This window comes from Oncorhynchus mykiss, chromosome 16 (assembly GCF_013265735.2).
Source record: "Oncorhynchus mykiss isolate Arlee chromosome 16, USDA_OmykA_1.1, whole genome shotgun sequence".
Lineage (NCBI taxonomy): Eukaryota > Metazoa > Chordata > Actinopteri > Salmoniformes > Salmonidae > Oncorhynchus > Oncorhynchus mykiss.
This window is the reverse complement of record NC_048580.1, coordinates 38,842,700-38,870,431: the sequence shown is the minus strand read 5'-3', so window position 1 is coordinate 38,870,431 and position 27,732 is coordinate 38,842,700. Positions and strand designations below refer to the sequence as shown.

General features: G+C 44.8%; 1 protein-coding gene across 4 annotated transcripts in view; it reads right to left on the bottom strand.

Annotated features, from left to right (window-relative positions):
• Positions 1 to 872: 872 nt before the first annotated feature.
• The window catches only part of LOC110491053 (disco-interacting protein 2 homolog B-A), a 72,400-nt gene continuing 45,540 nt past the window's right edge, over positions 873 to 27,732 (bottom strand). For 2 of the 4 annotated variants that reach the window (XM_036946809.1, XM_036946808.1), the window contains 29 exons: positions 24,007 to 24,098; positions 23,686 to 23,796; positions 23,281 to 23,404; positions 22,871 to 22,980; positions 22,582 to 22,684; positions 21,805 to 21,963; positions 21,355 to 21,474; positions 20,344 to 20,458; positions 19,955 to 20,094; positions 19,514 to 19,650; positions 19,092 to 19,172; positions 18,653 to 18,780; positions 18,096 to 18,210; positions 17,721 to 17,922; positions 17,415 to 17,527; positions 16,632 to 16,712; positions 16,245 to 16,368; positions 15,984 to 16,105; positions 15,698 to 15,809; positions 15,438 to 15,547; positions 15,097 to 15,227; positions 10,365 to 10,533; positions 9,438 to 9,608; positions 9,099 to 9,160; positions 8,844 to 8,901; positions 8,572 to 8,646; positions 8,170 to 8,344; positions 7,798 to 7,921; positions 4,005 to 4,257 (listed from right to left, as the gene is read on the bottom strand). In XM_036946809.1, the coding sequence (XP_036802704.1) occupies positions 4,005 to 4,257; positions 7,798 to 7,921; positions 8,170 to 8,344; positions 8,572 to 8,646; positions 8,844 to 8,901; positions 9,099 to 9,160; positions 9,438 to 9,608; positions 10,365 to 10,533; positions 15,097 to 15,227; positions 15,438 to 15,547; positions 15,698 to 15,809; positions 15,984 to 16,105; positions 16,245 to 16,368; positions 16,632 to 16,712; positions 17,415 to 17,527; positions 17,721 to 17,922; positions 18,096 to 18,210; positions 18,653 to 18,780; positions 19,092 to 19,172; positions 19,514 to 19,650; positions 19,955 to 20,094; positions 20,344 to 20,458; positions 21,355 to 21,474; positions 21,805 to 21,963; positions 22,582 to 22,684; positions 22,871 to 22,980; positions 23,281 to 23,404; positions 23,686 to 23,796; positions 24,007 to 24,098 (3,617 nt within the window). Of the gene's footprint in view, positions 4,258 to 7,797; positions 7,922 to 8,151; positions 8,345 to 8,571; positions 8,647 to 8,843; positions 8,902 to 9,098; positions 9,161 to 9,437; positions 9,609 to 10,364; positions 10,534 to 15,096; positions 15,228 to 15,437; positions 15,548 to 15,697; positions 15,810 to 15,983; positions 16,106 to 16,244; positions 16,369 to 16,631; positions 16,713 to 17,414; positions 17,528 to 17,720; positions 17,923 to 18,095; positions 18,211 to 18,652; positions 18,781 to 19,091; positions 19,173 to 19,513; positions 19,651 to 19,954; positions 20,095 to 20,343; positions 20,459 to 21,354; positions 21,475 to 21,804; positions 21,964 to 22,581; positions 22,685 to 22,870; positions 22,981 to 23,280; positions 23,405 to 23,685; positions 23,797 to 24,006; positions 24,099 to 27,732 lie in introns of those variants that run through there. The other 2 variants (XM_036946807.1, XM_036946810.1) reach the window with 2 other exon arrangements.

Sequence of the window (27,732 nt, the reverse complement as noted above, 5' to 3'; positions counted from 1 at the left end):
TTCACTTGTCTTCGCCACAGCATCTCAGTTCAACCCTATTGGGTATTCAGCCAATGGGCTGTTGATGTTAAAAATGAAGTTACTGACAGGTCATCACACCAATCAGACACCAAGTGGGCAGAGACAAGCAACTGAAAATAGACTAGTGGCTTTACAGATCACAGAGCAGGGCCCGGTTTCACAAAGGCATCTTAAGGCTAAGTTCATCGTTACTGTTTCCATCCTATGGTTCTAATGATGAACATAGCAAGATGCTTTTGGGAAACAGGGCCCAGAGGAGTGCTGACAAAAGCCTATTTTTATTGTTTTATTTTGCTAAACCAAATAGAAAACAAATGATCCCGATTAACAACTTCACAAAACGTTGGTCAAATAGGCCATAATTATACCTCTTTTCTGAGTTGCACTACTGATGCATAGCGTTTATGCATCGTGAACAGACCTCAAGCCTCGACGTTAACAAAGAAACATTTATCTGAAAGATCTTTTTTTTATCACTACAAAAGTACAGTACATTTTGTGCTTTCAATACTGACTCTAAAAGATTATAACATCCTTCATTGTTTTAAATTTTACTACAATTGGTACAGTGTAAAAATAAAAAAAAATAGGAAATGTCTGCAATTCTGATGGTTTTCGCCACTTCCAGTTTTGGATAGCACCAATGTGTGTTGAATACATGGCAGGGCAACATGTTGTCGCAACACATAGAAATAAAATGAGTCGAACGGGCTTGGAACTTCTCACCGTGGCAATTTGACTAGTAAACTCATTCTAGTTCTATGGTCACACCACTGTAAGATAAGGTGTTTAAAACATGCGAAGGTGTAATTATACAGTAGCAACTTGCAAAAAATCAAAATACCACAGAGAATAGTCCAAGTTCAATACATTTATTTATGAACCATTCAATTTCAACTTCACTCAAGAGATGGACTTATGAATTACAATGTTTGTCTGTCATTCACGTAGTCTAAACTACTTCCAAATCAAACAAGGCTTTTGTTTTGCAACAGAGTTGTGCTGTTAATGTAGGGTCGTTGAAAGAAGAGTTCATGAGAAAGAGAACATAACTTGCATGAAAAACCATTAGAATTACATTTAAATCAATAATGTCTCATTTGGATTTAAAAAAAAATGGTTTATCAACTGATAAAAATTGCAGTACAGTGAATTTGGCATAAAAAAAAGCCAATCTGGAAATAAAATATTGTTCAATATTTTGATGTTCATTTAATTAAAAGGAGCAATGAAACTTTTTTTGCACAAGGAAAGACAAACAATGTCACCATTTAAACCATACGATCATACACACACACACACACACACACACACACAGTAATGATATGGGAAAGTGCAAATTGTTACCACCTGCCAAACCATAAGATACTTTTTTGAATTTTGCAATTTGTTACTTAGCCTATTTTTATGTCAGTAATGCAGAAATTGGCTGTCAAGTAAGAAAGATCAGTCAAGTTTTATCAACGTAAAGAATAAGTTCATCATGTCAATGTACACAGTAACACCAGTTATACAGTTTTTGACCTCTAAAATATACACTATGCTATACAGTCAACATCTCAACCTTACCCTCTGCAATCCCTTTTCTATTCATCACAAGCACAGCAATAGAATGAAAGCCTTTGACAAATCAAAACAAAAATGTTAAAAAGTTCCACAGCTTTTATAAGGCAAGAATTTCTTCTCATCTTATACCCACTGCAAACTTTTTTGGTAATACACCAAGTCGTTGATTTATGAAGATGTTACGTTTCATGTTAACACAACAGAAAGGCACAGGGCAGCAGTCTCCTGATAACCCCGATGTAGCCTCGTGAAGTTAGTCAGAGTTGAAGATGCCCTTTGTGGCTCAATGGACAGTACAGAACGAAGAAACAAGCTTAGCAATTGACTAGCCTTGGACGACCAGGCTTCGCTTGTTGGACGCCAGGCTTCGCTTGTTGAAAGCCTGTGACGGAGGCTAGCAGTCGACTGACTGACTGATACTTAATCAAGCTAAAATATAGTGACTCGGTATAGGAGCCTCCGTGATATCAGCCAATAAGATAATCAGAAGTCAATCTTATCGTTCCATATTACCGGTATTGTGTTTGCTTGATATTTAAATAATGATTATTTACAATTCATTACTGTATGGTGCACTATAGTGAATACAGATGTTTAAAGGTAAATATCTACACTAGTTTACCTTGTCTTGTGGCTGCACAGACATATAACCCGCAAGCCCATTGAATAGCGTTACAGTTAAACAGGAGTTCCTTTTCTCCACATGATCGATAAGATCACGGACATTCTCGCTCATACAGCCAAGGACTTAAACAGCTTGTCCGTTTTGTTGTTTCCATTTGCTGCTGATATGTTTGTTGCACATCCTTTTTCGTTCCATACCAATCCAAAGTGGGTTTTAAAAGTGATTTCTTCCAGCAAGTCTGAAAGCTTGTAACATAGCAGTGAGCCGTTAAAACAAACCTAGAGATGTGTGGGACAGAAACGTAAGATGACCGATCGATCGCAGCTCGGAATGTAAGTGCAGCTATAGAGGTGCAGGCATCTGTTGGCCTGAAGTGAGCTGTACTTGCTGGCGGTATTGTATTGTTTGAATAGTTGTTAATCTGAATTGTATCATGAAAAATGGTGGTTAGAGGAAGTCAGTTTCACATCGACTACCCAGGAGACATATATGCACTACATAGGGAATAGGGTGCCATTTGGGACACACACCAAGCCTGGTCTCAGATCTGTTTGCACTGGCTTTCCAACTCCTACGGTCATTGTCACATGAGGAGTTGGCAAGACAGCACAAACAGATCTGAGACCAGGCTAGGAGAGACAGGACAGATTATGGAAGGACAAGGAAAGGTTAAAGTGCATGGGGGGGGGAGCTTCCAGCTCGTCTCATTGGCTCCACGGTCCCATCCTGACAAACATGACGGACTGTGGATCCCTCAGGAGAAAGGAGAGAGCAAGGTACAGGCTGAACTAAAAACAAACCATGGAATGGATTGAGACGATAAACAAATCTCTACAGTTTTTGTCTTCCTCTGTAAAACAAGATGCACAAAAATCATTATTTCTGGGGATAAAATCATTGATCGGAGCAGTCGGGAGAGAAGAGGGGAGAGACAGTGGATGAGGGTATTGGCAAACGTCTCCTTGACAGGTGGACCTAAATGTCAATCAAAGAGAAGTAACCAATCCTATTCCTCCTCTGTCAGAGAGAGGTGGGGAGTGGTTGGATAAGCACCAGTAAGAAGCAGCTCAACCTCATGCAAACGGACATGCTATAGCTTCACTCCCACCGAAAAACTCAATAAACATAGTAGACTCTGGCGAGAGCACGCACTTAGGCAGAAGACACTGTAACAGGGTGGCTAAACTAAGTCCAAGCCCATTCACCATCGCCACTCCTGTTCTGCCACGCTGTCCCACTGACAGATGAGTGAATGTGAGAGGTCCATTCTCAGGAGGAGCAGAACATCCCACACCCCCGCCTCTCTCTCTGTCCAACTCATTCTTAGAGCCTCTACACACCCTCGCCGCCACCCCAGTGGACCCCCATAGCCAGCCTTCACTCCAGTGGACCCCCATAGCCAGCCTTCACTCCAGTGAACCCCCCATAGCCAGCCTTCACTCCAGTGGACCCCCCATAGCCAGCCTTCACTCCAGTGGACCCCCCATAGCCAGCCTTCACTCCAGTGGACCCCCATTGCCAGCCACCCCAGTGGACCCCCATTGCCAGCCTTCACTCCAGTGGACCCCCATAGCCAGCCTTCACTCCAGTGGACCCCCATAGCCAGCCACCCCAGTGGACCCCCATAGTCAGCCTTCACCCCAGTGGACCCGCATAGTCAGCCTTCACCCCAGTGGACCCCCATAGTCAGCCTTCACCCCAGTGGACCCCCATAGTCAGCCTTCACCCCAGTGGACCCCCATAGTCAGCCTTCACCCCAGTGTGTCTGGGGCTTGGCCCTCCTCCTCACATCTCACATGTTATAGGCCACGTAGATGGGGTCCAGCTGGTCGGCCAGGAACGAGTCCCGGAGGTGCATCCTCTGCTTCTCTCCCCGGGAGTTGATGGGGATGACGCCCGGGTCCACGACGACCACCACGCCCACGATCAGGTGGTGCTCCTCCAGAACTACATTGGTCACCAGAGGCACCAAGTCCAGGGCCTCCTGCTCCGACCCGGCCAGCTCAGCCACTACCACCAGGAGGTTGGTCCATGTGAACACAGCACTGGGAGACAGACAGAGAGACAGACATGCACAAGTAGTCAGTCACTATTCAAGTTTAAACGTTCAACTGTGGTTCCAATGGCTCAGTGGGTTAGAGCAGTGGTTCTCAAACCTTTTGACCCACGACCTGCAGTAGTTCAAAGCTTGCGACACCCCACGCTCAATCGCTGCGGAAATGTAGCCTGTCATTACAGCCATAAGTTGCGATTTCAAAACGCAAGATACAGAAATAAACTGATATTATACCTGCATTTTCAGCTGAAAGTCATTCATGTTAGCAGCCAATATCAACTAGGGATATCATGTCCCTATCTGTACATAGCGGAGGTTGCAGGATCAGATGGAAAGCATGTTCCGTCTGCACCGTGTGCTATCACTTTGGAGGGCCGCCTGCCCGCAGATACTCGTTGACAACTGGGTAGCCCTTTTATTCCTCACACATTTCTATTTTATTTGTATTTAGGTAGGTACAGTCAATAACACTATAGGGGGAAAACAAAAGTCTATATACAGTGTGGGCAAATGGCGTGAGGGGGTAAGGCAATAAATAGGCCATAGTAGCTAAGTAATTACAATTCAGCAAATTAACACTGTAGTGATATGTGTGCAGATGATGATGTGCAAGTAGGATTACTGGTGTGCAAAAGAGCAAAAAAAATAAAAACAATATGGGGATGAGGTAGGCAGATTGGATGGGCTATTTATAGATGGGCTGTGTACAACTGCAGAGATCAGTTAGCTGCTCAGATAGCTGATGTTTAAAGTTATTGAGGGAGATATGTCTCCAGCTTCAGCGATTTTTGCAATTCACTCCAGTCATTTGCAGCAGAGAACTGGAAGGAAAGGTGGTCAAAGGAGGTGTTGGCTTTGGGGATGACCAGTGAAATATACCTGCTGGAGCGTGTGCTACGGGTGGGTGTTGTTATGGTGACCAATGAGCTGAGATAAGGTGGAGCTTTACCTAGCAAAGACTTATAGATGTACTGGAGCCAGTGGGTCTGGCGACGAGAGCATACAGGTCGCAGTGGTGGGTGGTATATGGGGCTTAGGTGACAAACCGGATGGCACTGTGATAGACTGCATCCAGTTTGCTGAGTAGCGTGTTGGAGGCTATTTGGTAAATGACATCACTGAAGTCGAGGATCGGTAGGATAGTCAGTACCGTAATAAAACTCGCTAGAATATATTAGATCTTCATCCCATAATATTGAAGGCAGTGCGATGGCACAGCTATCTTTAGACATATGGCCAGTAGCCACCCAAAACTAGGCCTATCTGAAACATGAAAATTCTCAATGAAAATCAGGTAGCCTATTACTGCTCTGGCAAAGATGCCTCCGTTGTAGAATTCTAAACTGTGTTTTATATGGTACATAATATCAATGTAGGTCTACTATGTTTTTGTCTGGCAATGAAAATTAAGTAAGCTAATCTGGATATAAACCCGCATTTGCGCGACCAGTGGTGGAAAAAGTACCCAATTGTCATACTTGAGTAAAAGTAAAGATAGCTTAATAAACATAAAATGACTCAAGCAAAAGTGAAAGTCACCCAGTAAATCCTACTTGAGTAAAAGTCTAAAAGTATTTTGATTTAAATATATTTAAGTATTAAAAGTAAAATATACTTAAGCATTGAAAGTAAAAGTATAAATAATTTCAAATTCCTTATATTAAGCGACCCAGACAGCACCATTTTTATTTTTTATTAACGGATAGCCTGGGGCACACTTCAACACTCAGACAGAATTTACAAACTAAGCATTTGTGTTTAGTGAGTCCGCCAGATCAGAGGCAGTAGGGATGACCAGGGATGTTCTCTTAAGTGCATGAATTTGGCAATTTTCCTGTCCTGCTAGCCATTCAAAATGTAATGAGTACTTTTGGGTGTCAGGGAAAATGTATGGAGTAAAAAAGTACATTATTTTATTTAGGAATGTAGTGAAGTAAAAGTTGGACAAAATATAAATAGTAAAGGTACCCCCAAAAACTACTTAAAAGTAGTACTTTCACGTATTTTTACTTCAGTACTTTACACCAATGTACACACCAATGCGGATGTCTGTCATTGGTCAACAATTAATATGAGCAACTTTTTGGTTCTGAAGCACAGATGAGATGTTTTTGAGACAATCATTTAGTACAATAACATAGGCATATATTAGAAACCAGATCATACAGGCAAAGGTAGCTAAAATACAAATGGTAGGCTATATGTATCCTATTAACATATACAAACATTCAAACGTTTGGGGTCACTTAGAAATGTTCTTGTTTTTGAAAGAAAAGCACATTTTATGTCCATTAAAATAACATCAAATTGATCAGAAATACAGTGTAGACATTGTTAATGTTGTAAATGACTATTGTAGCAGAAAACAGCTGATTTTTAATGGAAGACTCTCATTATCAGCAACCATCACTGTTGTGTTGGCTAATCCAAATTTATAATTTTAGAAGGCTAATTGATCATTAGAAAACCCTTTTGCAATTATGTTGGCACAGCTGAAAGCTGTTGTTCTGATTAAAGCAATACAACTGGCCTTCTTTAGACTAGTTGAGTATCTGTCCTCTTGCTCAGTTGTGCACCGGGGCCTCACACTCCTCTTTCTATTCTGGTTAGAGCCAGTTTGCGCTGTTCTGTGAAGGTAGTACACAGCGTTGTACGAGATCTTCAGTTTCTTGGCAATTTCTTGCATACCTTCATTTCTCAGAACAAGAATAGACAGACGAGTTTCAGAAGAAAGTGCTTTGTCTCTGCCCATTTTGAGCCTGTAATCGAACCCACAAATGTTGATGCTCCAGATACTCAACTAGTTCCATAAAAAATCTGCCGTTTCCAGCTACAATTGTCATTTTCAACATTAACAATGTCTACACTGTATTTCTGATCAATTTGATGTTATTTTAATCAACAAAGATGTGCTTTTCTTTCAAAAACAAGGACATTTCTAAGTGACCGCAAACTTTTGAACGGTAGTGTATGCATGTATGAAAAATATGTATTCACACTCGTGACCCCCCAAATCCTCCTTGAGGGGGGTTGCGACGCCCACTTTGAGAACCACTGGCTTGGAGCATGGTATTGTGGGTTTAAAGCAAAAATATACGTCACCGTCAAACACAGCTCTGGGAGACAAGAGAGACGGCCAACATTCACACAACAGGTACAACAGACAGCTTCAAAACAGTGCGAGTTACAGCTTCGGGATCCTAACTTTCATCTGTGTGCATAATCCAATCGGTGTAACTCGTACTCAGACAAGAGACAGCCACAAACAGTCATAACAATCACATTCAGCCCATTCATTCAATTTGAACTGTGTGTGCTATTGGTGCCACCCAGAGACAGCAGCTATACATGTGTCTATATTCATAGTGCTGCACGCTGTGCACATGCATGTATGTGTGCACCCATCTTACATCTCAGCGATTCTGCGGTGTGTATATACACAGTATACACACTCAGTGTAAACACCCATCAGCGTGCATTTATCGTGTGTGTCTGAGCAGACAACAGAATAGACCGGTGTGCATCGTACCTCTCAGCGATGCTGCGGTGTGCCCGGGACACAGAGGTCTCGATGTCGATGGGGTGGTAGCGAAGCCCCCTGAGCTCCAACGTCTCATCCAACTGGCCCACCACAAACAGGGCGTCATGCCGATCTAAGAAGGGGGGAAAAAAAAGATGGTTCTGGTTGGAAAGCGCTATAATCCTTTCATCTGCATACCTGAATGATCAATCAACTGACTAAAAACAGGCCTTGCATGACTAAATGGAACTTCTCAGATTGGTTTAGTGTAGCAACCGACGCCCAGGGTGAGAATCGCCACAATCCCAAGAAAGTCATCTGACTTGGCAGAGTCCATAACATGCTCAATGCTAGGATGGTTACATTAGAAGGGTCCTTAACCTCCGGTGGACCCCAGTAGCTCGGTCCTCTTGACAAAGCCCAGGTATCCCGTCCTGGCCCACAGGGTGTGGGGCTCCCCGAAGCTCAGCCGCGTGTTGAAGTGGTCCGCCTGCAAGCTCTCCTCTCCATAGATGGTGTAGTAGCCACTGGAACTGTGGGGACTCTGAACCCAGATCTAAACAGAGAGAGGGTGAGGGAAATATGCAAAGGAGGTAGAAAAAAGAAAGCTAAGTAAAAGGCAAGGAAATGGGGGATGGGATTTGAACGGATAGTGGATTTGTTTAAAAAAAGACAAGAAACTGAGTGGAATCCTCTGTGCAATAACTCTGTGCGATAACACTCTTTTCAGCCATTCCTCAACGCTGCCTTGGCTTCAACTCTAGTGTCTGTCTGCCAACTCACCTCTCCAAGATGGGAATCCCCCAGCGGTCCCCTGGTCTCTGGGTTCACGATGATCACCCTCACCCCTGGAAGAATCTGTAGACACGAGGTTTGGGTTAGGGTTAACAGACAACTCCAGTTTCATCAATCTCAACAATGTTTTTGAACAAGTCCACTGGTTCTTCAGTACAGCAGCTCCATGACTGAACATGATGACAGGACAGCGTGTGTAACCTGACCACTTAGCTACCCTGATCAACAGTGATACTGTCAGAAACCCCAGGGATACTTACAGTGCCTGACTCCATGAGTGAAAGACTCTGGGGGGCACCTCGCTCCACCAACCTCACCCTGGAAGAGACACGGACAAGACAGACAGGGAATGAGACTAACAATGTCTACGACGCAAAGTGAAATACAACACTAGTAAATTGCATTCTACTGGGGTCTCTGGCTCTGCAGTGTAGGCCACATGTTTTTCCTGTCAACGTGACCTGACCAGTTAAAACATCTGAGCTCTAGTAAATGTCAGCTATGCCTTGTCTTACCTGTCATGGCGGAGGGACTTCATGTCTACATAGACGGTGGAGGGGTCTGGTCCAGCAGTTCCCTAGCACAGAAACAGAGAGGATTTGAGGATTTTAAGCTTCATGTTTACCTGAGGTTAACCCCTGTAACTAGACCTAATGACGCAGTAAATTAGTAGGTGTGGGGTTATATATTTAGTCTAATGAGTGGTTGTGTGAGACAGGGGTGAAGTTCAAAGAAAGAGAGGGGGAGGGAGAGAAAGAGAGAAAATGAAAGATAGAGAGCACTAGAAAGAGAGGGTTAGACATCAAAAGCTGGGGAGAGCCAGAGAGAGAGAAAGTGTGTGTGCCGGGGCCCACCTGTAGGCAGATGGCTAGGTTGACCCTAGATCCGAAGGCTGTGCTGACCGCGCGGGGGGAGAGACCCAGGTCTTTAAACAGCTTGGAGAAGGACTGGGTCAGTGCCAGCCGGGGACGCTCCTCTGCTATCACCACACAGCTCCTCACACACGACAGATTCACACCCCGTGCCTGGAAATATAAACACATACTGGTCAAATCAAATTTTATTTGTCACATTGCAATACAAAAATGTATTTTTATTTATTTATTTCACCTTTATTTAACCAGGTAGGCAAGTTGAGAACAAGTTCTCATTTACAATTGCGACCTGGCCAAGATAAAGCAAAGCAGTTCGACACATACAACGACACAGAGTTACACATGGAGTAAAACAAACATACAGTCAATAATACAGTAGAAACAAGTCTATATACGATGTGAGCAAATGAGGTGAGATAAGGGAGGTAAAGGCAAAAAAAGGCCATGGTGGCAAAGTAAATACAATATAGCAAGTAAAACACTGGAATGGTAGATTTGCAGTGGACGAATGTGCAAAGTAGAAATAAAAATAATGGGGTGCAAAGGAGCAAAATAAATAAATACAGTAGGGAAAGAGGTAGTTGTTTGGGCTAAATTATAGGTGGGCTATGTGCAGTAATCTGTGAGCTGCTCTGACAGTTGGTGCTTAAAGCTAGCGATACGAAAATACACACAGGTTGGAAACAGACAAAACACACATTCAGCTACTGATGCATGCGGTGGTTAAGAAGTATCCTTTCATGACCCAAACTGTAATATTCTGGCTCAGGTTGTTTTATTTTTCATATTGTCCTTTCCAGCACGGTTTCAACAACTATGGTGGATTTGTAACCCAGGACATCATCAGTACAGCTCAACTTGGCTCGGCTCGGTAGTGTGAAAAGGGTAAGTGTGTGTGTCCCTCACCTTGAGTGCGTCAGTCTGCGTTCCCAGGCCCTTGGTGCAGAGCTCCATGACAGAGTAGGAACAGAAGGTGTCTCTGATCTTGTACTGGCTCAGGGTGCTCAGCCACAGAGGCAAGGACAGCTCCAACTCCATAGGAGGGATCAGGATGGACTGGTGACCTGAGTAGACACTAGACACACCAACGGTAGAGTATTTCATTACAATATATACTGAAATTGATCATCTTGCTATTACAATGGCCAACCTTACATACACACAGACACTCACTGGGATGGAAGCAGCCGGTCTTTCAAATACTTGGATCGTTTGATTGAGCTTGTCTGAAGAGCTGGATGGGCGGGGTTTGCACTATTCCATTGGTTACATTGAGCTAGCCAGACAAGTTCAATCAAGCACAGATCAAGTATTTTAAAGAAAACCAATACTATTTGAACTATATTTCATTTAAGGACCAAATAATTGACAGCTGTGCCATACAGGATGCAAATAGCTGGGAAGAGATTTCCAATGTACCGATTCCAAGGCACGACGACGCCAGATTCAAAACTTAAGAGTTTTCTATTTAAACGATCATACCAAATTCTTGCAACCAATAGAATGTTGTGTATGTATATACATATACATACAACCATCCCAGCTCTGCAGATTTTGCTGCGAAGAGACAGAATCATTAGATCACTTGCAGGTTCAGGAACGGCTGAAGAATTACAACATTTACCTGGAGCTAACTCTCCAAATAGCACTGCTGGGTGATTTGAAAAGTCATAGTCAATCAATCATTAATATAATAATACTCTTAGCAAAACATTTCATCTTTAATTTACAATCTGTGGGCCTCCCGGGTGGCGCAGTGGTTAAGGGCGCTGTACTGCAGCGCCAGCTGTGCCATCAGAGTCCCTGGGTTCGCGCCCACGCTCTGTCGTAACCGGCCGCAACCGGGAGGTCCGTGGGGCGACGCACAATTGGCCTAGCGTCGTCCGGGTTAGGGAGGGCTTGGTCGGTAGGGATGTCCTTGTCTCATCGCGCACCAGCGACTCCTGTGGCGGGCCGGGCACAGTGCGCGCTAACCAAGGTTGCCAGGTGCACGGTGTAGCCTCCGACACATTGGTGCGGCTGGTTGGGTTGTGTATCGGAGGACGCATGACATTCAACCTTCGTCTCTCCCGAGCCCGTACGGGAGTTGTAGCGATGAGACAAGATAGTAGCTACTACAACAATTGGATACCACGAAATTGGGGAGAAAAAGGGGTAAAAATTCCCAAAAATAAATAACAAAATAAATTTAAAAAAGGTTCAGGACCTTTGTGAAACTTCACAGCACATTTGAAAAATATATGGCAAATAGAAATCAAAACTGGACGGTGTTCAGAGATAGATGGAGCTGAGTGGAGCTGAAGGGTGGGGCTAAAAACAACAAGATAACTCATGTAAAATATACTGTGTCCGGAAAATGTCCGGAAAATTGTCCATTAGTTTACTCCAATTAGGGGAGGGAGGATGGGGTTACTGGAAAATAATAAGGAAAAAATATATATTTACCCAAAAATATATGGGGGATCGGAAATGATGCAGACAATTACATTGATAAATGCCACAATCTATCTGCAATATTAAAGCTGATCCACCCCTCAAATACTAATAAAACATATACATATCTATATATCTAACACACACACAGGTTTGGACATTCCAGGGTGTTTCGTTATTTTTTCAATTTTCTACATTGTAGAATAATAGTGAAGACATCAAAACAATGAAATAACACATATGGAATCATGTAGTAACCAAAAAAAGTGTTAAACAAATCACAATATATTTTATATTTGAGATTCTTCAAATTAGCCACTCTTTGCCTTGATGACAGCTTTGCACACTCTTGCCATTCTCTCAACAAGCTTAACCGGCAATGCCATTTCCAATAGTCTTGAAAGAGTTCCCACATATGCTGAGCGCATGTTGGCTGCTTTTCCTTCACTCTGCGGTACAACACATCCCAAACCATCTCAACTGGGTTAAGGTTGGGTGATTGCGGAGCACTCCATCACTCTGCTTTTTGGTCAAATAGCCCTTACACAGCCTGGAGGTGTGTTGTGTCATTGTTGTGTTGAAAAACAAATGATAGTCCCACTAAGCACAAACCAGATGGGATGGCGTATCGCTGCAGAATGCTGTGGTAGCCATGCTGGTTAAGTGTGCCTTGAATTCTAAATAAATCACTGACAGTGTCACCAGCAAAGCACCCCTACACCATCACATCTCCTGCTCCATGCTTTATGGTGGGAACTGCACATGCAGAGACCATCCGTTCATCTACTCTGTGATTCACAAAGTCACGGAGGTTGGAACCAAAAATCTCAAATTTGGACTCATCAGACCAAAGGACAGATTTCAACCGGTCTAATGTCCTTGTGTTCCTTGGCCCAATCAAGTCTCTTCTTCTTATTGGAGTCTTTAGTAGTGGTTTCTTTGCCGCAATTCGACCATGAAGGCCTGATATACAGCGTCTCCTCTGAACAGTTGATGTTGAGATGTCTGTTACTTGAACTCTGTGAAGCATTAATTTGGGCTGCAGTTTCCGAGGCTGGTAACTCTAATGAACTTATCCTCTGCAGCAGAGGTAACTCTGGGTCTTCCTTTCCTGTGGCGGTCCTCATGAGAGGCAGTTTCATCATAGCGCTTGATGTATTTTTGCGACTGCACTTGAAGTAACTTTCAAAGTTCTTTACATTTTCCGGATTGACTGATGTCTTAAAGTAATGACGGACTGTCGTTTCTCTTTGGTTATTTGAGCTGTTCTTGCCAGCAGGTTTTCATCAATGATCTCTCTGTACTTCAGTCAGAATCAAGGGAAAGATGAACGTAGTAGTTTCCCAGTCCCTGCCGCTGAAAAACATCCCCACAGCATGACGCTGCCACCACCATGCTTCACCGAAGGGATGGTGGCAGGTTTCCTCCATACGTGACGCTTGGCATTCAGGCCAAAGAGTTCAATCTTGGTTTCACCCGACCAGAACATTTTGTTTCTCATGGTGGGACCTTTCCAAATCTATATATATTTACAGTTGAAGTCAGAAGTTTACATACACTTAGGTTGGAGTCATTAAAACTCATTTTTCAACCACTCCACAAATTTCTTGTTCACAAACTATAGTTTTGGCAAGTTGGTTAGGACATCTACTTTGTACATGACACAAGTCATTTTTCCAACAATTGTTTACCGACAGATTATTTCACTTATAATTCACTGTATCACAATTCCAGTGGGTCAGAAGTTTACATACACTAAGTTGACTGTGCCTTTAAACAGCTTGGAAAATTCCAGAAAATTATGTCATGGCTTTAGAAGCTTCTGATAGGCTAATTGACATAATTTGAGTCAATTGGAGGTGTACCTGTGGATGTATTTCAAGGCCTAACTTCAAACTCAGTGCCTCTTTGCTTGACAGCATCGGAAAATGAAAAGATATCAGCCAAGACCTCAGAAAAAATATTGTAGACCTCCACAAGTCTGGTTCATCCTTGGGAACAATTTCCAAACGCTTGAAGGTACCACGTTCATCTGTACAAACAATAGTACACAAGTATAAACACCATGGGACCACGCAGCCGTCATACTGCTCAGGGAGGAAATGTGTTCTGTCTCCTAGAGATGAACGTACTTTGTGGCGAAAAGTGCAAATCAATCCCAGAACAGCAGCAAAGGACCTTGTAAAGATGCTGGAGGAAACAGGTACAAAAGTATCTATATCCACAGTAAAACGAGTCCTATATCGACATAACCTGAAAGGCCGCTCAGCAAGGAAGAAGCCACTGCTCCAAAAGCCATAAAAAAATCCAGACTACGGTTTGCAACTGCACATGGGGACAAAGATCGTACTTTTTGGAGAAATATCCTCTGGTCTGGTGAAACAAATAGAACTGTTTGGCCATAATGACCATCGTTATGTTTGGAGGAAAAGGGGGAAAGCTTGCAAGTCGAAGAACACCATCCCAACTGTGAAGCACGGGGGTGGCAGCATTATGTTGTGGGGGTGCTTTGCTGCAGGAGGGACTGGTGCACTTCACAAAATAGATGGCATCAGGAGGATGGAAAATGATGTGGATATATTGGAAGCAACATCTCAAGACATCAGTCAGGAAGTTAAAGCTTGGTTGCAAATGGGTCTTCCAAATGGACAATGACCCCAAACATACTTCCAAAGTTGTGGCAAAATGGCTTAAGGACAACAAAGTCAAGGTATTGGAGTGGCCATTACATAGCCCAGACCTAATCCTAAAGAAAGTTTGTGGGCAGAACTGAAAAAGCGTGTGCGCGCAAGGAGGCCTACAAACCTGACTCAGTTACACCAGCTCTGTCAGGAGGAATTGGAAAAAATTCACTCAATTTATTGTGGGAAGCTTGTGGAAGGCTACCCGAAACGTTTGACCCAATTGAAACAATTTAAAGGCAATTCTACCAAATACTAATTGAGTGCATGTAAACTTGTGACCCACTGGGAATGTGATGAAAGAAATAAAAGCTGAAATAAATCATTCTCTCTACTATTATTCTGGCATTTCACATTCTTAAAATAAAGTGGTGATCCTAACTGACCTAAGCTAAGACAGGGAATTTTTACTAGGATTAAATTGTGAAAAACTGAGTTGAAATGTATTTGGCTAAGGTGTATGTAAACTTCCGACTTCAACTGTATGTATATATACATACACACTATTTGAAGCCAGGACTTACCTGGAGAGGCACCACTGTACAAAGCCCAGGCCGCAGTAGGGGTCCAGACAGATGGCTATTTGGCGTGAGGAGTAGAGCTCACACTGTAGCTTGATGGAGCGACACAGAGTACTGACCGCCGAGTGGGACATCTGACACACACATACACACCACAGACAGAGACAAAAAAGGGAGAGCGAGAGAGAGACAGAAGACAGAGAAAGAAAAGAGAGAGATGCATTTCAATATAGAATGTGCAAAACAATTACTATGGTGTGTTCCGAGTGGATACAGTATTTAAGTGTACATAGACATTGAGCAAATATACTTTTTGTCTGTTCATGTTACTGCAGAGCCCTTACCTTGACCCCGGTCAGCATGCCTGTGGTGGACACACTGAAGTCCAGGTAGGCCAGCATCTCTGCTGTGGGGGGCTTGTAGAGCTGGGGGGGCCGCCTCCTGGGGAGGTCGTCTAGAAAGGGAGTGGGAGATTGAACTTAGGAAAAGATACGACCGTCTCAAAAGGTACGACTCTCACAATTAACAGCGGGTTCACTTCACTTCACTTCTCTCCTTGCGGTGAGCTTTGAATAGGTTACCACCAAATATCTCAGATCAGTACCTGTGTCTATGATAGTGGGCCAGGTCTTGACGTTGACGCTGGCAGCAGCCTCTCTGGACCGGAGGATCCTCATAAGGGGCTGGGTGGTTAGGATACAGGCTGCTTTACTCACCTTTAACACAGACAGAGACAGGGACGTTAAGAGTAGATGGGGACTCATTTTTCAAGAACATTTCAGCTCTTACCAAAGTTTTCATTGTACAACTATATGCATGTCTACATTTTATGTTGATCATTGAGGCCAAGCATCTTTTCTAAAGCTGTTATGTGGCTGTAGTTGACTCACGTCGATGATCATGCGGACGGTGGGCAGGGTAGCAGCCAGGTTCTGGGGGTGAGGGGGCCGCACTGTTACAGGGATCACCCCCGCGTACAGACAGCCATAGAAGGCAGCTATCAGATCAATGCCTGGGGAGAGGGAGGGAGAGAGATGGGGGGGGTTAACAATAGCATATAACTGACTATTCTAAGGACTAGATTTAATTGAGGTGAGGAAGGCCAGTCGCAGCAGTCAGGTGTGTGTGTGTGTGTGTGCGTAGCTCTTCACCAGGAGGGTATAGCAGCACTACGTTGTCTCCAGTGTTGAGGCCTCCTCTCTCCATCAGGGCTGAGGTTATCTTCTCTGCTCTCTTATGCAGCTGACTACATGTGGCCGTGCACACCGCTACCCCCTGCAGGATGGAGGTGGGAAAACAGATACCATATACACAACAGAACGGCTGCAGCTCAAATTCCCAGGAAAGTCTAGCAATTGTGACCCTGATCTCCTGCATGGTGCCTGACTAATCAGCCCACTGAGCTGAAGGCACCGCAAATCTTCCAGACGCTGTTACTCGTCAAGCGAGCGCGGTTCCAAACTACCTGCCTAACACGACCATGTTAATGCTTTGAAGCTCATAAAGAAAATGTGTGAACATGAATGTGTGTGTCGTACCTTAGCGTTGAGCAGCACATAGAGGACGTGGTCAGGGTCGGTCTGGGCTCTCCACTGTAAGGCTTCAGACAGAAACTGGTGCTGAGAGAGAGAGAGCACGAGAGAGGAGAAAGAGGAAGAGGAGAGAAAGAAGAGAGAGAAAGTCGAGAGAGGGGGTGAGCTGTGAGAGCAGTCAGGATCATTCAATACTGATATTACGATTTCAGTTCAGGACTTTTCAGGGCCAATCACACAACCAAAGACCAGGGTACAAGAACAGGACAGTAAGGGTCACTGTAACTGGGGAGGGAGAACAGTTACAGTAGCAGGCAAGCAGTCACAGTAAAAACACACACTGACATAGTGAGTTCTCAGTTGCTCCCTGGACGGTAGCATGCTGAGCTTGATTCCCTTCTCAACCACAGCCAGCAGCAGAGGTGTACACTCAAATGACTATCACTGCAAAGCAGCACATCTGACAGAGGCAACAGGAGCCGAAGCAACACCCAGCTCAGCTAGTGGTAGACTTACCATCATGGTGGGCCAAGAACAGAGCTACCAGCGCCACCGACAGTAGAGACAGAACACAACACAACCTTAGGACAGGAAATCAGCAATAGTCACCCCCCCTCTGACTCCATACCAGATATAAGGATCCTGCGTGGCCAACCTCTTTCGTACAATAATAAGGTTAAGTCAATGCTGGTATAATCAGTTGTGATGTGGTTTCTTCCAGGCGTCAGTCTGTTTAGGAGAGAAGACAGACAGTAGGGGCCAGCCTCACCAGGTACGTTAAGGTCTTACCTTCCTGACCAGGCCCTCTTCCTCCAGCACTCCCAGCTCCCTGCCTGCAGCCTGGGCCATCCTCTTCCCCGCTACCAGGTTACCAACCATGATAGAGGCCGGGCCGACGCCAACTATACAGGATAGGAGGATGGGTGAGCGAGTCAGAGATACACAAAGACTGAGACATTAGGCTAGCCAATCGTTATCACCCTGTTCTGTATACAAACACACAAGAGTTCAAGATGCGAGACACAATCCCATATCGCGCCAGTTCATGGGGAACTGAACCTCCCCCCAACATTCAGGACAGCCCATCGTCTTTACCTGGCTGTTTCTGTCGTGGTTTGGGCAGGTTGGTGACGCAGGTGTGTGGACAGAGGAGGATGTTACAGGGGTGCAGGTTCCCCTCTAGGAAGTTCTGTTTGGTCTCAGAGATGTGGATCCCTCCCAGCGGGGTCTTGGGTAACGTGTTGGCCGGAACCAGGGCCAGACAGTACAAACCCACCTGATGAATACTGTCTATGGCCTGCCGAGGAAAACACAGCATAATGGTCATGTTCAGCTAGGTGTGCTAACTAACAGTGTACATATCGATAGAAGATAGTGTACCCAGCTATACGTCTATCTAACTGTAACTGAAAGGCCGATGCTATCCTAGATGAATGCTTAGGTGACATGCCAGGTGATGTGACAGGGTACCTGTAGTACTCGGCTCATCCACTGGAAGCTGTCCTCTTCACTGGCGTCAGGCCTCTGCTCTGCTACGATCACTATCCTCTCATCATAGAACACGGTCACTGAGAACACAGCGATCCTACACCAGGGGAGAGAGAGATTAGCGAGAGGGAGGGTCAGTCGGCAATAACACACAACCCTGTGAACTACCATAACACACACCCACACACACACACCAAAAACAACGTACTCTGACAACACAACACACAGTACATCAGGGAACACCGCCACAGAGAACACAGTGATCCTGGCCCCGGTGCCGAGAGGAAGGACAGCGCGACCTCACACAGCACGGCACACTTTCATACCACGCCCTCACGCCGCCCTCTTAAGGTCAGCACCACACGGAGACTACATTTGAAACGGATCCAAAACGCTTTCTCCAGTGTCGTGCCTACTAAACAGGACCCAGGGGCTTCTGTATATCTCACCTCCCTCCTCAAACCACAATTCTACAAAAGGCACACTTGAACACAGCATGTGTACATTCACACGAGAAACCTGAGCCCCCTGACACCCACCTCCCCCTGTAGACAGTTTTAACAGGCTCCACGGCCAGGGCGGTGGCCACCAGGTCATCAGCATTGTGTCGTCTACCACTGACCGTCAGGAGCCCCTCGTTCTTTCCCACTACAAAGACCAGACTGCCCTGTGGAGAGAGGGAGAAGATCTTCACCTACTGCACATCAACAGACTAAAGAAGCAAATTCTAGATGAACAGGTTTTTTTCTATTCCTCCAGATCAGTAGAGAGCCTGGTCCCAGATCTGTTTGTGCTCTTGCCAACTCCATAGGTGTCAAGCCAAACTGTCTGGCCTCACTGCAAACTAGAAGCGTGAACATTTTATCATTCAGCCAGACTGTACAGCAGGACAATTCCATAAGGAGTGGGCAAGAGAAAGGACTGGCACCCAGGCTAGCTCAGCATGGCAAGTCCAAGGGGGACTCAACGTGGTCTTACCGGCCCTACGAAGCCCAGCAGGCCAGTCCTAGTGAAGAGGATCTCTCCTAACGGAGCTCCAGCCTGGTTCACGGGAATCACCTGCATGGAAGACAGAGGGACACACGTTCAGTTGTGGGGTTTACGGAAGGGGCCTGTATTAAATATATTTCATCGTGACCATTGTTTCAAAAACATCACATTAACAACACTTTTAACTGTCAACACAACTCCTCAACTCAGTTTAAAGAGTAGAGAGTCCATAGGCAACCATGCCCAGTGAAGAATAAAGGTGGGGTAGAGCTTTTACAAGTGTAATGCTCTGACAGAGGAGTATTGTTTTTTTTTAAGGTTGATGGCTACACAACAGTGCCAGTACACCACACGGCGGCCAGAGACGCAGAGGCTTGATGAGATAGTTCGGTAAACAGTCCTCTCCTCACCTCGAAGGTGTTCTTGGTGACTCCAGGTAGGCCGTAGTACATGGTTCCGCCAGCCCTGGAGTTCAACACTATCTCTCCGATCTCATCTGTCTTACAGAGCTGCGGAGGGCCGTCTGGCTTCACGATACACATCAGAGCTGAAACACGAGAGGACAATGACATTAGGACTAAAACACGAAAAGCACACACACGTAAGAAACCAACGTCTTTGGGTCCAAGATAAGCGCAATATAAAATCTATGTATTATTGAAGCAATGACTCGAACGCTGAGCCAAGTAGACTTAACACCAGGGAAGAGACATTGACATGACAGTAAAAGCCCCACTGTTAAAGTAAGTCAGTGAGGAACAGCTGTTAAAGGAATTGAACCGTAACAGTACACAAACAGAATGTAAACGCGGGTACTGAAGTGTGGTGCACGGTGAAGTCAGCTCGCTGACCTCCAGGCATGACATGGCCCACGTCCTGTACAGTGAGTGCAGAGTTTTTATCCTCTGTGTTGACCCTGATGACCCCGTGACTCAGACCGCCCATGGACAGGATGGCTCTGGCTGGGAGGGCTGCACCACGGGCACCAGGCCTGGAAGGGGAGGGAGGGAGGGGGAGAGGGAGAGTAAGGGCAAAGAAAATACGGGAGTGTGAGAGGGCTATGGAAACATGAGACACACGTTTTCTCAATTGATGTGAAGAAGGTTACTTTATTGTTCATATACTACATGAGCACTGGAAATGGGTTGTGTGTACGTTTCCTTAGAGGTTGTATGTACAGTATATATATATATATGTATATGTAGTGCATCAGTAGCTGTGAACTGGTGCAGTGTAGTACCTGCGGATAGCCACAGTGAGGGCTTCAGGAGAGGAGGCACAGGGGCAGATGACCTCCGGCTTTAACCCGTGAGACTGGAACACGTTGAGGAAGGCGTCGCACGACGACACGGACCCTGACGGACATCCCAAATACAGTGAGTGTGTGTCAATATTCACACACACAATGCAAACTTGACTATACTTCCAATGTACTTTGATTAAGGTTAGATACAGTGCCTTGCAAAAGTATTCATCCCCCTTGGTGTTTTTCCTATTTTCTTGCATTGCAACCTGTAATCCAATTGAGAATCTGTGGTATGACTTAAAGATTGCTGTACACCAGCGGAACCCATCCAACTTGAAGGTGCTGGAGCAGTTTTTCCTTGAAGAATGGGCAAAAATCCCTGTGGCTAGATGTGCCAAGCTTATAGAGACACGCCCCAAGAGACTTGCAGCTGTAATTGCTGCAAAAGGTGTCTCTACAAAGTATTGACCTCTTGGGGGGGGGGGTGAATAGTTATGCATGCTCAAGTTCTGTTTTTTTTGTGTTGTTTGTTTCACAATAAAAATATATTTTGCATCTTCAAAGTGGTAGGCATGTTGTGTAAATCAAATGATACAACCCCCCCCAAAAAAACTATTTTAATTGTAAGGCAACTAAACAGGAAAAATGCCAAGGGGGGGGGGTGAATACTTTCGCACGCCACTGTATGATTGTTGACAGGCGGATGCACTGTAGCTTACAAATACTAAATCACGGTGTATCTTTGTAAGGACAAATAATAGTCTTGGGAATAGATAAATAAAGCAAGCACGCTTCATGGCTGCCATGTATATGCGACTCACAGGAAAGGTTAAGGAGAGGTTGGTGTCTCTCTGGTCCGTGTGTGTGTCCGTGTGTGTCCGTGTCCGTGTGTGTGTGTGTCCGTGTGTGTGTGTGTGTCCGTGTGTGTGTGTCCGTGTGTGTGTGTGTGTGTGTGTGTCCAAAGAGTCCATGTGTCTGTAGCCCGCGCACGTGTGTGATACTCACAGGGGTTGGCTCCATCGGCTACTATGAGCATGCGTATGGAGGACAGGTTGGTGTCTCTCTGGTCCCTGTGAGCCATCATAGCCCAGTGGAGGTCACGACACTTCACCAAGGCGACACGTGCTGCAGGGAGGGAGGAACAGTAGGGACAGCTCAGCCTCTCACACATAGTAGTTAATGACACAGGCGCGAATGCCAATTCCACACATTTAGGTTGTGTTCATTAAGGCACAAAATGGAAGAAACGTTCCAAAACAGAGTGAAACCGAGAGGTAATATCTGAATTTGCTCAATAAGAAACGCTTGTTTTCATTTCCCAGCAGACAACATCTTAAAACATTTTGCTACAATGTCTCCTAATGAACCCGACCCGAATTACCTTAATCCATAGTATGCAGTTTAGGATGCTAGTCTCTATGCAGTTTACAATACAAATGCTAACTGTAGCCTTACCTTTGTGTATGTGGACCCTCTGCACCCAGGACATGGGACAGGCCTTCATGACAGCGTAGGGTACAGTGATAGTGTGGATCCTGTTCATCACACTGGTTAACACCCCGTGCCACAAACCCATGTCCTTCTTACAATCTAGCACGTTGACCAACGTTTCTCCTGAGAGAGGACACACACACTCAATTGAAATACTTGATGTCAATCCACAAATCACATTACAGCCACGAAGGATTCCAACATTTCAAGTTACAGATACTCGGACACTTAAGGATAGCGAAAGCAGCTTCTCCATATAGCTAGGCTGCCACAGGGCATTTGATAATAGCTTTATATCACATGATAAGTCTGTAGGCTACAATAAAAGTTAACTAATTATGGACAGGGAAACACCGTGTTCCAGGAACAGTCTTGCTGCCTGCCTCTGTGGATTCCCCTCACAGGATCTAATGTTCTCTGAGACACAGAGGCTAAAGTTCCCTTTGTCTAACAGATGATCTGAGTAGAGAGAGGAGAGAAGAGAGAGAGTACAGGAGAAGAGACCTCAGGCCTGATCAATTATTTAACCTGAGCGTGAGTATTCGTGGTGAAGACAAGAGTAACAACATCACCCTAACCTCCTCCAAAGGTTCCAGTTCCTTTAGCTTCTTCATGCTCCTCCTTGCATAATTCACAAACTAGTTTTGGGTCATCTCTGTGTATCTAGGTTACTAAGAGGGCTTGAGTAGATATATTGTCACTAAAACAATACGTGTCGGTGTGTGTTTTTCATGTACTGACCTTCACAGTAGTTGCAGGCCTGTGTCAGGGCCTGGCAGTGTGTCAGCAAGGCTATCTTAGACACGGCTACTCCCATCACTGTGCCCTCTTTACTGGCCTTGTACTGGAAGAGCAGAACACACACAGTCAGTCATAGAGTTAAATTAATTCACAAAATAAATCTGCGATACACAGCATAAACAGAAAGACAAACGAGCATAATTATTCTTATTTTTGTATTTATTTTTTCAAATCTGTCAAATACACGCATAAATGGTCTGTATACTTCCCACAAGGACGCTGGTCTCACCTCGATGTAAGCCGTGTCTGTGTTGGCGGTGGGGATGTGGGGCTGCCAGTCTTTAGAGGGCTTGGTCAGGTACTTGGTGTCTGTCACAACCCACTTCATACGGGGCCAACCTGGGAGGCAGAACATCATCATCAGCGGACACAGGACAATACTAGAAGTCAGTTTGACGACTGGACAAAGATCCACCGCGGATCGAAACCTTGTAGCTTTCAAAAAGGTGGTATTAGGACCATTAGTGTGTAGGCCTCGTTTCGTTCATATGGGGCAATGGATGTACAAATGTACATCTACCCACAGATAAACAGTATAATGAGCAACGGGCTCCTCCTAATGTGCCTAGCTAATGAGTCCCAGAGAGAAAGTGAGTGGGGTGACAACTGCAGTGGAGCATTTTGTTGGTGTGTGCTGACCTTTGAACTGCATGATCTCTCCCTGGGGTGTCTTGGGCAGTCCTTTGAGACAGATCTCACTAGTCAGGGCCAGGCCTACCCCACAGCTGCCCAATAGGAAGCCAATCTGAAGACTGCCTGCGTCCTGGGATGTGAAACACAAAGGTAACCATTACAAATTGACAGAAAATCTATACTGCCACTATTGGTCTGTAATGAGTCAGGTGACCACTTGGACCACTATGTTGTTTGTGCTGATATAGCTGGTAAGAACTGGCCCATGTCTACTGCATAGTGACTGAAAGCTGGATTTATGCTACTCTGATTTGATTTGGTTATTTGTCAGGAACCAAATATTCCATGAGATTGAGCTACATAGCTAACTAATGATGTCACTATAAAACACTCAACACCCTTGTCCCTTACCTGTCTAGACAGTGGCACCTCTATGGGTACAGGGATGACCTCTGCTAGGAGACAGCCATAGAAGGCCACCCAGAACATAGCAGGGTCACTGTTGGGGTACACCAGCGCCACCTAGGGGGCATAGACACGCAGTACAGTTTCAGAAAGAGCACCACACGTCACAACGGGAACATCTTACATTGTGTATTGTGTCGTCTGTGCATGTGCAATGCATCTAGAAGACACGTTTCACGTTTTTGAATAAAGATCAATCAATCAAAGTTGTCAAGTGGGAAGAAGAGGAATATCCCGTCTGAACGGCTGTGTGTTTTGACCACGTACCCTATCTCCAGGTCTCAGGACAGGCTCGTTCTTGGTGCCCAGTTTGTTCAACAGAGTGTAGGCCAGCTTCAGACTGCGGCTCCACAGTTTACCTGAGGGAGAGAGAGAGAGAGATACATACACCGTTGTCACAAGAGCAAATTCTTAGAGGAGACTAAAATGACTTGAGTTCTCCATAGATTGACTGAGAGGAGTGTGATCTTTGGTGTTGATGAACTACGGTAGCACAAGTCATAAACTAAAAAGGTCCGATCTGAGACACCCGCAATCCTCCTCCCACCTCGGCAACAGCGTCCTCCAGGTCTGTGGGTTTCATGTTGCACTTGTAATGACTGGGAAGCCCCCTACCATGTTGCGTGTAGAACACCCACGTTTCAGGAAATCATTTGCGAGCTATTGATTGTTTGATAGCCCAAATGCCTGGCGAATATCGAAACTCAAGCCAACTTGACCACGTTTTTTTTCACCAAGCTTTTCGCTTTGGATGTTTTTATCTGCTCTAACGCGCACCTGTCTGGTAAGGTTGAACGCCTCCTCTCCTACTCAGCCTCCCGAAAAAAGCTGGTGTGACACCTACTCCCGTTGCCTGCTGCACTGCTGTTTGGATCCCACCCATCGATCTGTTCTCCATCTGCCCTGGTCTGTCTCCCTACCCCCGGCACACTCTCCAGCACAAACGCACACACTGCAGACTTGGACTGATCTGAATTTTATGTAGGCTAATTAACTTGTGAAGCTTATTACATGAACTTACTCAAACGCTTTAATTAACAAGTATAGGACTACTATTTATTGCTTTTTATCTCAGACTTTTATAGCCTACTGGACTCAGAGAGCTACTCTCTCAAGTTAATTTGAGTGAGTGAGTGACTCTTTGAACTTACAATGGCTAGCCCCAAGTCATTTGTATTATTTTCATGTGCTTTACGTTACTTGCCCTATGACTCCTGCGTGCTTTGTTGACTACGAACTTGCTTGTTTACCCGACCGTGGGACAGACAATGTTTGTTCCCACACTCGCGACTCTTGACTCTCTACTGGTTACTTCGGACTCTTGGCCTCTAACCACCTCTCGCCGGCTTTGTATTTGTGTTACCTGATGAATTTGCTGTACAATACGATCTTGTTACCATCTGATGCACATTCAAATGTCATAGAGAATCGACACTGCAGAGCTCTCCCTGTCCTCTGCCGTGCCTTGATTGTATTACTGCTGATGATATCTGGAAATGTGCATGTACACCCTGGGCCATCTACTGTTGCTAGCCCCAATTCTGATTTATGCTCCGACATCTGTTTCACAGATTTCTGCTCTCGTTAAAAGTCTGGGTTTTCTGCACTAGCAGCTTATTACCTAAAATGGATCAATTGAAAGTGTGGGTTCATAGCCCCAATCCAGATGTGTTGGTCATTACTGAGACGTGGTTAAGAAAGCGTGTTTTGAACACTTGATGCTAACCTTTCTGGTTATACCCTTTTTCTGCAAGACAGATTTTCCAAATGGTGGTTGAGGGTCAATCTTTACCAAGGAACCCCTTCATTGCTCTGTTGTCTCCACCAAGTCTGTCCCCAAACAATTTGATCTGCTGGGTTTAAGCATTACACTTTCAAATAGCTCTTTCTTGACTGTTGCTGGGTGTTATCTTCCACCAATAGCACCGTCGTGTACCCTACCTGCCCTAAGCTCTCTCCTGGCCTCTTACACTAAGTCTGAATTTGTCCTGCTAGGTGACCTAAACTGGGACTCCCTAAATCTCTCTCAGATTATTACCAATCCCACAATGTATTACTCCAAATACCCAGAAAAGGCTACTCTCCAAATAATCTGCAATAATCTGTTGTAATAATCTAATAATCTGTTTTCTGTAATGACCTTCATGATCACTGTTTACAGCCTGTGTTCGTAATGGCTGCTTAGTGAAACAACCTGTCCTGATTTGTCAGACGCTTGCTGAAAAACTTTAATGAGCAAGCCTTCCTTCATGACCTGGTCTCTGTAAATTGGTATAGAATCAGCTTGATCCCCCCTGTCGAAGACGCTTGGACCTTCTTTTTTAATATTTTCAGTGGTATCATTAACAAACACGCCCCCATAAAGAGAAATTACAATTAAAAAAAGGTTCAGCCCCTGTTTTGACCGTGACCTGGCAGAGTTACTCCACCTCAAGAACACCATTCGGCGAAAGGCTCTGCACACAAATACTCAGGCTGACTGGCTGTCGTTCAGGCAAATGAGAAATAAGTGCACTCAGGCTATCTAGAAGGCCTTAGTTAGTTACTGTAAGGAGCAGTTTTCCCTCTGTGGGTCTAACCCCGAGAAGTTCTGGAAATCAGTGAAAGACCTGGAGAATAAACCCTCCTCCTTACAGCTGCCCATGGCCCTTAATGTTTTTATTTTAAAAAGTTATTATTTAACTAGGCAAGTCAGTTAAGAACTAATTGTTATTTACAATGACAGCCTAGGAACAGTGGGTTAACTGCCTTGTTTAGGAGCAGTACAACATATTTTTACCTTGTCAGCACGAGGATTCAATCTAGCAAACTTTCGGCTACTGGCCCAATGCTCTAACCACTAGGCTACCTGCCGCCCCAAATGTTGATGATGTGGTTGTTCCTGACATGGAGCGCATGACTGAGCTCTTTAATCAACACTTCATTAAGTCGGGATTCCTATTTGCCTCCTTGCCCGTCCAACATTTCCTCATCTCCCAGCCCTTCAATGCGACTAGCCCCAATGCTAATCCCTATTTTCTACCTGCCCCGCTACACCACTTCTCCCTGAGGTACAAAGTAGCTCCTTAAACATGACCCCAAAAAACAGCTGGGTCAGATAGTTTAGATCCTTTCTTCTTTAAGTTTGCAGCCCCTATCATCGCAGAGCCTATTTCTGAACTTTTTTTTTTTTTTTACCTGTCTCTCCTCTCTGGGGAGGTTCCCATTGCTTGGAAGGCAGAACAAGCTGATCCTAACTGTTATAGACCAATTTCTATCTTGACCTGTTTATCAAATGTGTTGGAAAAACTTGTCAAAAATCAACAGACTGGCTTTCTTGAGGTCTATAGTATTCTCTCAGGTATGCAATCTGGTTTCTGCTCAGGTTATGGATGTGTCACTGCAACCTTAAAAAGGTCCTAAATGATGTCACCATTGCGCTTGATTCTAAGCTATGTTTGTATTTTTATTGACTTGGTCAAAGCTTTTAATACGGTAGACCATTCAATTCTTGTAGAACGGAAAAGGAGTATTGGTGTCTCTGAGGGGTCTTTGGCCTGGTTTGCTAACTATCAACAACATAGCTCAGGCAGTAGCAAGCTCTCTAATCCACTTATATGCAGAAGATACAGTCTAATACATAGCTGGTCCCTCCCCAGATGTTGTGTTTAACGCACTACAACAATGCTTTCTTAGTGTCCAACAAGCTTTCTGGACCGTTTTATCTCCATCTCTAGATTCAAAGACTCAATCATGGACACTCTTACTGACACTTGTGTCTGCTTCGCGTGATGTATTGTTATCTATACCTTTTTGCCCTTTGCGCTGTTGTCTGTGCCCAACAATGTTTGTGCTGCTGCCATGTGCTGCTGTCATGTTTTGTTGCTACCATGTTTTGTTGCTACCATGTTGTGTTGCTACCATGTTATGTTGCTGTCATGTTGTGTTGCTACCGTGTTGCTGTCATGTTGTGTTGCTACCGTGTTGCTACCGTGTTGCTGTCATGTTGTGTTG